The 11,771-nt window shown below is 35.5% G+C and overlaps 1 protein-coding gene across 1 annotated transcript; it reads left to right on the top strand.

Moving 5' to 3' along the window:
• The first annotated feature begins 6,121 nt into the window (after positions 1–6,121).
• Positions 6,122–7,051, top strand: LOC138384113 (olfactory receptor 51I2-like). The gene has a single exon (XM_069469384.1). It carries the CDS (start codon positions 6,179–6,181, stop codon positions 7,049–7,051), a length of 873 nt encoding a protein of 290 aa, XP_069325485.1. The 5' UTR covers positions 6,122–6,178.
• Positions 7,052–11,771: the final 4,720 nt, after the last annotated feature.

Here is an 11,771-nt window from a genome sequence, read left to right as displayed (position 1 = left end):
TACTAAATATTGGGTGTTTCTGAATAAAGCACACACGCACAATGACTGCTGTTTGGGTTATATACAAACTATATTATAGTAAGATTGGCAAGACAAAAAAGAGCCAAGTCTTTAAGGGTCTTTACATCATACTAGCAAAGTACGGATTTAGTTTACAAATAATATGGAACCATTTTTTATAAACACATAAAATATAATTCAGTATGTATCAGACTAACTTATTAAGATAGTGTGAGCATTTCATGAAGGTCCATACATTAACAAGGAGATAAATTAAAAGTCAATAAAAACAGTCAATATGTGATATGAAAGGATGTCTCTTTGATCTTAGAAATCCCATATAATTACCTTGGCTTATAATATATGTCATATTCACTTTAATTTCGACAAGTATCTGTATTTGGGAGTAAAAACAAAAACACAAATAAAAAAAAAACTTTGGTGCAAGAAGACCTAGTTTGCCTGTCACACACTAACTGAATGATATTAACATGCTACTTAACTATTGGTTTTCAATTAGTAAAATGGATTTATATTAGTTTCTTACTCATTGTTTTGATAACTAAGTTAAATATGTCATATGACATATTCATTTAATAAATATCAATTATTTTTCTGGTTTTGATGATGATTAATTCTGATGAATAGAGACATTGTTGATCTCAAAGAACCCAATCCACCAAACTGAACCTATCCCTGTTGCTAATAATTCTTAGAAAAAGGATTTGAATGGGTCATTATCATAGATACTGAAGTCACACAAAATGTTGGCAGAAGTTGCAACAGGTAACAAGATTCTGATTCAAGGGCAAACTCCTTGAGGAATAAAGGGAGTGAGAGAATAGGTAGTTACGGTATAATGACAGATTTGACTGAAAGGCATGAGGGTTTTATATGCTTGATTTTGGCAGCGAGAAACTAAGAAAATGCCAATTTCACATCTAAAATGTATGGAATATGTTATCTTAAACAAGTATATTATATATAGTGATATATGCACATATGGTTATGCAGTTTTACATATATATGCTGTTTTTGGCAATTAAAAGGAATAAATACCAATTGGATATCAGACTGAGGTGGGGTGAGGCAGGAGGGGATGGGTGTATGCCTACATGACGAGTGCGTTGCGCACCGTCTGGGGAATGGGCACGCTTGAAGGTGCTGACTCCGGGAGGGGGGGGTGGGATGAGGGGATGGGTGTATGCCTACATGACGAGTGCGTTGCGCACCGTCTGGGGAATGGGCACTCTTGGAGCTCTGACTCGGGGGGATAGGCAGTACATGGGCAACATATGTAACCTGAACTTTTGTACCCACATAATAAGCTGAAATAAAAAAAAAAAATAAAAGCCATCCTTTTGTAACATTGAAAAAAAAAATAAAAAAATAAAAGGAATAAAAATGATTGAATTCATAGCCTTAATTTTAAAGAAACTTTCAGTTGAGGGTTCAGAAATTTTTCGATTCTGAAAAGATTTAGGAGATGGCTCTTGTTGCTTAGCTGCTGAAAACACATCACTGAGCCATTGCCCTGGAACATACAAAGAGGATTTTTGATGTCCTGCTGTCTCCTTGACCTCTACTCCTTCAGCTATTTGAAAATGACCCCAAAAAGACAGAACACCACAAAATTTGGAAACTGAGCGTTCTAGAGAGGGACTTAGGGACAATTGACATGCTCTTCTAGATAGAATTAACAAAAACAAAAACCAATAATTATGGGTGCTAAGCAGTTGGTAAAGTGAGAATAATACTTCCTAAGAGTGAGAGGCTGGGTAATTGCTATCAGAGTCTAATATTCGGAGATTCAAAGGTTATTTATATCATCTAGGTGGGGGAATAGCAGCTTATCCCTAGAGGCAGATTCAGAAAGACCACATAGAAGAATAAAGCTTCCTCCTTGTGGGTTTTGCTCTGGCTTAAGTGGTCTTAGACTTGACAAAACTGTGACATAAAGTAGAGAGTATTAAGATAAGGAATACAAAAGTATGAAGAAGGATATCAAGGCTAAGATACTCAAGATCAATACTACTGCAAAACATTGTGTTATAATTGAGGTCTTAGCTTATGTAAGTCAAACAAAAAGTATAGGTATTGAGGGAAAAAAGATAAATCTGGAATATGGAGTGTGTTTATATATGTGTTTATATGTTTATTTTTACTTTTATGTGGATGATATAATTATTTAATTATAAGGCACAGGGAAGTAAACAGAGTTCCACAGGACAACATGAAAATTATTAATATTTTATACAGCAACAATAACCAATAGCAAAATAAAATAGAAAAAAGGTCACATTCAAAAGGATGATAAAAACATATATGTACCTAAAATAAACATAGAAATTGTTCATTGTTTATTGTAACGATAATAATTCTCTCCAAAACAATCTATAAATTCAAGGTAATCTCAATCAAAATAATAATTTTTATTGCATTATATTTTGTTTTTCAACTGTTACTGTGATAAAATATGCAAATAGAATATATTAGATATTATATAATGGAATGTGCCATATTAGCCATTTTAGGTATAATTTTGTGGCATTATATTCACAATGTTCTTCCATGATCACCACTATCCAAGTTCCAACCTTTTTCATCACCTGAACAGAAACTCTGTACCTATGAACCAATAACTCTCCAATCCCCTGGTAACCTCTAATCTAGTTTACATTTGTATGAAGTTGCATATTTTAGAAAATTCATATAAATAGATTCATATAATATGTTGTATTGTGTTTTGCTTATTTCACTCAAGATAATATTTCAAAATCCATCTATGTTATAGTATGTACAGTAAGTCCTCATTTAATGTCCTTGATAGGTTCTTAGAAACCGTGACTTAAAGCAAAACAATGTAAATGAAACCAGTTTTTTTGTCATCAACATTATAACAAAACAACGTTGAATGATGTGATCTTATTTGAGGACCTGAGTACAAAATTTCACTTAAAGTCTCAGTTTCTAAAAACCTCACTGGTCATGTGAGGACTTAGTGCATCTGTACTTCATGCTTTTTTATTTCTACATATGTCCCATTGTGTGTATATACCATTTTTGCTTATCCAATTTTCTGTTGATGTACATTTTTGTTGTTTCCACTGTTCAGCTGTTGTGAATAATGCTATAAGAAACATTTCAGTACAAGCATCTGTTCAAATCCCTGTTTACAGCTTTTTTTTTGTATATACACACATACGCACACACACCCCCCCCCCCAGGAGTGGGGTTTTTGGGTCATATGGCAATTCTATGCTTAATTTTTGAGGAACCATCAAATTATTTCTCACAGAGGTTGCTCTATTTTACATTCTCATAAGCAATGTATGTGGGTTCCAATGTTTGCATATCCTTATTGACACTGGTTAGCTTCATTTTGTTCATTTGTTGTTAATAAGAGACATTCTTGTAAGTTTTAAATGGTATTTTATTGTGGTTTTGGTTTGCATTTCATGTGCCAGTCGTCATTATATACCTTCTTTGAGGGAATGACCATTCATGTCATTTATTTTCTCATTTATAAATTGGGTTGTATGCCTTTTTGTTTTTGAGTTGTAGGAGTTCTTCATATATTCTAGATATTGAACTCTTATCAAATGTATGATTTGCAAATATTTTCTGTCATTCTGTATGTTATTTTTTCACTTTCTTAATAAAATACTTTGGTGCATGAAAATGTTCAATTTTAATGAAATCCAATTTATTCTTTGTTACTCATATTTTTGGTGTCATATCTAAGAATCTACTGTCAAATCAAAGATCATAAAGATTTACCTGTATATTTTCTTCTAAGAGCTTTATGATTTTAGCTCTCATATTTAGGTCAATCTTCCACTTTTTTTGTATGCTGGCTTTTAATACTTATCTGAAAGAATAAATACAAAAAATTAGCATGACAACTTAAAAATATTATTTGACCAATTAGACATGAGCATATATTAAAAATATAGTAATCATATCAGTGTGTGGATGTGACTAAGTAGATACTTAGATCAAATAACAGACTACAGAGACAAGAAGTAGATCCACATTTATGTGATAATTTAAAATAAAATATATATTCCCTCAAAATAGTTGAGGAAAGACCAGACCACCATTTAATACATGGTACTGAAAAAAACAGTTTATACATTTGAGAATAATTAAATAAAACCTGTAATCATCCAAGTGCCCAAAACAAATGTCAGGTGGAATCAAGGCACACTGTCTCTCACACACTTGCTCTCTCTTTCTCTCTTATTACTGTCTTTTTAAAATCACTATTACTGTCTCTATCTCTCTTTAGTACTATCCACATCACTCTATCTCTATCTGTACTTATATTTCTAGCTCTATTTGTATCTATAAAACTTTGTATCTCTCTGTTTTTCACTTTGTGTGTGCAATCGCTTCTTCAGAATAAAAAGTGTAAGTTACAAAAAAATGTTAAGTGGACTACATACAGTTACATAGAACATAATTTTATATGACAAAATTAACAAAGTTCAAAGGCAAGAGGTAGGGAAAATATATTTCAAATATAAACCAATGTGTTATATTAAAATTATAATTCATGATTTTGTATAATTAATAATTTGTTTGTTTCTTTTAGTTTTGAATTGGCATGTTCTTATGTATATTCCCTTGCCTGCTTGTCAGTGGGAATCATTCCCTCCCCTTCTCTATAATACACCTACAGCTTCTGAAAATAATTATTCTTAGTTAATTGCTCCTTGAGGGATCTTTACTCATTCTGCCCTTGCCCCCCACCCTCAGTCAGCTAAGCACATACAAAGGGAGGTAGCAACTATACCTGTAGCCCTGTTGGAAGTAAACAGTAACAAATGGGATACATGGACTGATGTGCTCGCTCTCAGTTCCACCTAGATAAGTAAGTATCTGAGATCTAGGGTCTGCTATAGTCATGCCTAATGGTATACTGCTGCTGGTTTGCACCAACTTGGAAAAGCTGATTATGCACATTTCAGCACTGCATTCAGTGGCATCATGTTGGTAACTTGAAATTGACCATGGTAGCAGTATTTAAACCACAGAAATTGGCTACTGTTACAAATCAAGGCATTTTTTTCATTTGAAGAGCTGATTGTTAAACATTTATTATCACTCCATTGGTTATACCTAACCAAGAGCCCTGGCCCAACATGGGCGGAAGCTTTCACCCTCAGTCACGATTTCCATCCCTGAGCCTGATCCTGAATTTTGTCTCTGACCCTTAACCCTAACACCTAAGGCTCTGCCACAGATGAGTGGAATTTTAGTGTTAATAAACTTGTTCCCAGACAAATATCACTATCCCTACACCCCAGCTCCACCATCACACATGGCTTGTGAGATGTTGACTGCTCTGATGTTGCTTTCAGCCTTGACCCCAGGTTCCAGTAGAAGACTCTGACCCTCTTGTAAAATACAGAGGAGCTTTCCCAGTCTTCCATAAATAGATGGAGAAAAAGTGAACTGGCAATTTAATAGTTTTTCCATGCTACGAGAAACTATCCTTGTGTTCTAATATATTAAAATTGTTCTTTTTATTTCATATGTTGAATATTTTATGTTCCAAATATAATGATAAACAATATGAATATATTATCTTGTATAATTATTATTGTGTTTGTATCAAATATCTGGATCTCAGGTAACTTAAGTTCCCCCCCAAGATCATAAGTCTATTAAATTTTAGAATCACAAACGCTCTTTACTAGTATTATATTACTTTTGCTACTCATTCACTCCCTTTATATACTACAAGTTACTAGCTCCTTCAGTCCTAATTTGCATGTGGCTATGTCATCTCTTTGCTTATTATCACTGTCCTTCACTGCCATAAGTGACTCAACTTGAGATTTCTATTAATACCTTCTATGTTTGGCATGTGGCTCATATTGGAATACTCTTCTGCATGTCTAATTAGGTTTCTCTTCCATACACTGTGGCTTACACGTGCCTTTGTTTCAGAAATAAGTTTATCCTTTTTTTTTTTTTTGAAGAAATGTCTTAAATATGACTGTCAGGATCTCAGAATTTGGTGTACAATAACTGACTAGAAATATATATATTTCAATCTCCATCTCAATATCTTCAGATGAAGTCTCTCCGTGACATTTTCAGTGAGTCCATAGAGTTTACACCTGCAACATTCACTCTTGTCGGCATCTCAGGGCTGGAGGCAGAACACATGTGGATATCCATCCCCTTCTGTCTGATGTACACCATCATCTTCCTGGGAAATGGCATCATTCTTCACGTCATCCGGATTGACCGGGCCTTGCACCAACCCATGTACTACTTCCTGGCCATGCTGGCCTTTGTTGAGCTTGGTGTCTCTGCTTCCACTATGCCCACCGTACTAACCATCTTTCTCTTTGGCATTACTGATATCAGTTTTGTAGGCTGTCTGCTCCAGATGTTTTCTATGCATTCTTTTACCCTCATGGAATCAGATGTTCTTCTGGCAATGTCTGTGGACCGCTTTGTGGCCATCTACAGCCCACTACGCTACACAACCATCCTGACAATTCCCCGCATCACTGGGATGGGTGTCGCCATTGCCCTACGAAGCATGGTGCTCATGCTTCCACTGTTGTTTCTCCTGAAGCGTCTGCCTTTCTGTGGCCACAACACCCTCACACACTCTTATTGTCTCCACTCAGATCTGACCAAATTGCCCTGTGGAGATACACGCCCCAATAGCATCATGGGTCTATTTGTCATAACCTCCACATTTGGGCTGGACTCATTGCTCATCATGGTTTCCTACATACTGATTCTTCACACAGTACTGGGAATAGCTTCTGGAGCAGGGCGGTGGTGGGCACTAAACACATGTGTGTCACACGTATGTGCTGTGCTTGTGTACTATGTGCCCATGATAAGCCTTTCCTTGATGCACCGCTTTGGACGGCATTTACCTCCTCTCCTCCAGACTGCCATGGCCAATGTTTACCTCTTCTTCCCACCTGTGGTCAACCCCATTGTCTATAGCATCAAAACCAAGGAAATTCGCAATAGCATGGTCCGTATATTATCCAGAAAGAGGAGTGAGGTCTAACAGAGGCAGACGATACCCCAAGAACCTAGGAACTTGGATCAGACTTTATTACCTGGATATTAGCTTTACAAATGTGAAAAATTCCATAGTTTACTATTGCTTGTTAATAAGCTTTTTGATTTAGGAGATGAAGAAAAGAAAACAGTTTCACACATTCCTCTGAGAATAGAGAATGTCATTACTTTGAAATAAAATTATAGAAGGAGTGGGACCTGGGTAAGAACAGCCTTTGTCTATTGAATGCTTGAATACTTTTTTTTTTTTTTGCCGATTTTTTTGTTTGTTTGTTTCAGAATATTACAGGGGTGCAAACATTTTGGTTACATAAATTTATTTGCACAATTTGAGTCAAAGTTATAAATGTGCCTATGCCCCAGATAGTGTGTACTGTACCTATTAGATGTGAATTTACCCATCCCCTCCACCCCCTCCCACCTAAATGCGTGAATGCTTAATTAATTCAGTGGGATTTCCTTCTGGGAATGGGTAGATAGGGTCCTAGGCAGGTTTACATTTCTGGGTACATTCAACTTAGTGATACTTAATTGTGCATGAAAATGATCAGAACACAAAATAGTGTATATTGTATTATTCCATTTATATACCATTTTAGAATAAGTTCAACCAATTTAATGTCAACAAATCAGAACAGTGCTTACCTTTGATGTGCACAAAGATGGGAGAATGAAGGGAGAGACATGAGGAAATTTCTGGGGAGATGGAAATACTCTATCTTATGTTAGGGATGTACGTAACATCATTGTATCCACTTGTCAAAATGATACAGCTAAAATTTGAACATTTCAAAGCATATCAATTTTACTTCAAAATTTCTGAATAATGAGGATAATAATAATAATAGCAGTACTGGTGATTGGATTGCATAGTGGGTGGAAGTACAGAATATGTAAGAAGGGCTTAATGTTGATAATTATTTTGGCTGTGTGATGAATACATGGAGGTTCATTATAATATTCTGTTTACTTTGTACAGTGTTGGGAAATAGGCTAAGAGAGGTGAAAAGTTTCAGGGGCTTTGCAGGGCTTTGCCTTGAAGGAATCTGTGAACATGTTAGTTCACAGAATAGAAGGTACTTCCAACAAGGGAGGCATTGTCAGAGGACATTTGCAATGCAGCATTTCTTCTTTGCTGCTGGCCATTGCCTTGAGCTTTTTTGCAAGGCAGAAGCTCGGTTTGGGTCCTTGATGGAGAAGCTGATTAAAATGTCTGCCCAGCAGATAACCTGCAGCTGGAACTATCCTAGACTTCAAGGCAATTCCTGCTTCACTCCTAACTACATGTCTCTGTGTTTAGAAGAAGTAGGATAGAGTAGTACACAGACTCAGTGTTCTCATTTTATACATTTTATCTTTAATTTGTATTCTCAGCTAGGTCTGTTTCTAACTTAGGGCTTAACATGCTTATCTTAGAAAAATTTTGTAACCATCTATTCTTGTAGACAGAATTAGGTAAGGTTCCCCTGGAAACCTCAACAAATGAACCGTACACGTACTGCTCTAACAAAAGACAACTATTTGCTGTAACAATAAATACTGATGCAGGACTTCACTCGCAGCCTCACAGCTCACAGGAATGCTGGAGACCCCCTAACTCACCCGTCATTTAAAATGCACTTTGTCTCCATCTCAATCATTTCTCCATCTATATTATTGTTTTATTTCCTATTATTTCCAAGTCCCTTGTGACAATCCTGCCTTGGGGCCTGTTTTTCTGGAAGAGTAGCTAACTATTGACAGTATGGTTTAAAATTTCTGTAACACAAAAGTTTTTTAAATTATACTCAGTGTGCTAATATTAAATCTTCCTTGAACTTTTACCATGAAACAGAAATAACTTTCAACAGGTCAGAAGGATTTGATCAGAAAACTGCTTGACTTTAGAAAACCATTTTATTTTTAATGGGTTAATAGTTTGCAAAAAACCAAAACAAAACAAAAAAAAACCACTTCATAAGGAAACAACTAAAAAAAAAAAAGAAGAAGAGAAAAAGAGTAAGGCCTGCTTTTGTAATATCCTTGCTTGACAAGAATCACTCAGTAGTAACAAAATGTGGTATATGTATACCATGGAGTACTACTCAGCAAAAAAAGGATGAATTAATGCCTTTTGCAACAATTTGGATGGAACTAGAAACCATTCTCCTAAGTGAAGTATCTCAAGAATGGAAAAATAAACACCACATGTACTCATTATTAAACTGGAACTAACCAATGAGCACACATGTACACAGAGGGAAGTAAAACTCAGCAGAAATCAAGCGGGGGGTGGGGCTGGGGGAAAGAGAGAGGTAAAACCTTCCTAACAGGTATAATGAACACTGTTTGGATAATGGGCACACCTATTGCCATGACTCAAGCTTTACAAAAGTAATCCATGTAACCAAAAACATTTTTATTTGTACCTCTTTAATATTTTGAAATAAAAAATAAGAAAATAAAAAAATTATCCTGGAGAATTCTGAGACATTCTCTATTAATTAGGGAAAAAAAATGAATGCATATCTCATCTTCCCTCATGAAAAAGGAAGCAAAACTCTTGGTTTTTGAGTTATGGAGGAACCATATTTCACATGTGGGAATACTTCTTTGACTCATATAATAAGTGACACAAAAAGCTTCTAGGTCAGAGTATGATCTTGTACAGTAGAGGGTGTTTAAGCAGGCCTAGGCTATGGTGAAAGCAGCCTTTTCTGCTGAACCATCTCACTGATTGGAAAAGATGCCATTAGACAGTAATGGCAAGCCCCAACTGGTGAATCATAACACAACAATTAAGGGTTCTCGAGCATGGCCATGTACCTGCAGTGAAAAATTATACACATTTTGAAAATCAGCTCCTGACATGCTATGTGTTTCTGGTACAGATAAAGAGCCTCTCGTCATGGGACACAAATTAACCATATAGGAAGAAGTACCTGTCTTTATTTGGCATTTGGCACAACCCCTAAGTTGTAAGCTCTTGCAAAAGATAAAAAATGGCATATCAGAAATAGACCACAAGCAGGTCTGCTAGGTGTAGTTGATCTGCATGTGGAGTAGTCTTGACTCTCATGTCATTTCTCATTGTTGTACCAGCACCTCTTTGTCAACCAACATTATCCCATACAGAAGAGCTGTTATGACCAGAAAGGAAAAAAATCCCCAAATTGGTTCCTACGGTAGTTAGTTTGATTTGAGGGTAAAAGCCTAAAATGTATAGTATGTGATTGGGAATGATATGGGAAAATAGTGGATATGGAAAATCTTCCTAATGAGCAGAACTGTGAGCAGTGTATCTAGTCATCAACTTTGTATGAAATTAAGTGACTATTAGTTAGAGTATACATTGGCTTGTGGACACTGGCAAATATTCTACCACCTTGTCAGGGAGTTGGAAAGGGAAAGATTGGAGAATTAATAACAAGAAATTATGGGTTAGATGCATGTTTTGGACAAGTGGGAGTGAGAACGGAGTGTGAATACTTTCTTATTACATATTATTGCTAACTATAGGATATTCTCTGAAAGAAAAGAACACATAGAAGAGGTGTTAAACAATTATAAACAAAATAACATGAAAATTTGATGTCAGCTAGTGTCTCTTATTAAAACACATCAGTGATTGCACAATATTCTTATGAATGGTTATAATCATGATGGCAAAAATGGAGGCCGTGAATGGACCCCACAGCATGGGCTCTAACTTGACAACCTGGCCAGACACAGAGAGAAAATCTGAGCTACAAATATTGTTATTGGTGGTGGCATATGAAGGTAACAACTAAATTATTTTGAGTAAATGGAATTACTCGCAAATTTCAATAGTTTGAAAGTGAAAAGGATCAGGATACAATTTCGGATAGCCCCAAATTTAAACAAAATTAGTAGAAGAGAAGAAGAGGAAAGAACTAAATGATATGCTAGGCTAAACTGTATGTTGGTGACTTAAAAATAAGGTGAATGTTAGCGCAGATGCCAATCTGCTCTATGAATCAACTCCATTCAGCATGAACCAGTACCATTGTTTCACTTTCCATCATAGAGGAAATTCTGGAAAGAACATTTAGGGTTCTTTGCCTTCTCATCCTTTTCCCTATTCTCCATGAAATCCACTGTAGATGCCGTCCACCATTAGTATTCTTCCTAAATTTGCCAATGTCTCAACATTACATTGAGTATCTCTTACTTAACTACATACAAATCTAGAAACTAGGTGAAAAATATCAAGGAGAAAGATATCATGTTCAAAAGTTTTTCTTAGACTTTATCAGATGGTACATGATAAATGAAGGACTAACTCATATTGTCATATTACTAATTTAAAGAAATGTACCATTTCTATTTTTTTTCCTTCCACTAAGAGCACATGACAAAATTATCTCACATATAGAAGGCATAAAATGACTGATTTTTGAAAGAAGAGAAAAAAGGAAAGAAAGTAGCAAGGGAGGAAGGGAGGTATGGATATGAGTTTACAAACATGTTCAACAACTTGCTTGGAACTTTAGATTGTAGGAATTAGGCATGCCCTTTATAATGTGTCACTCTGAAAGTGTTACTGATATTACAAAAAATACATCAATTGAATAAAAATTAAAATAATGAGATGCAGCAGAGACTAAGAGGTTATGTGTGATAAAAAGTAGTTATGGATATTTTTCTTTCTAAAAGAAAGACAAAAACTTTGCCTCAGTGAAAGAAAGTAGCACAAAAATATTTAT

This window comes from Eulemur rufifrons, chromosome 6 (assembly GCF_041146395.1).
Source record: "Eulemur rufifrons isolate Redbay chromosome 6, OSU_ERuf_1, whole genome shotgun sequence".
Lineage (NCBI taxonomy): Eukaryota > Metazoa > Chordata > Mammalia > Primates > Lemuridae > Eulemur > Eulemur rufifrons.
The sequence above is the reverse complement of the archived record's forward strand: the minus strand, read 5'-3'. Positions and strand labels throughout refer to the sequence as shown.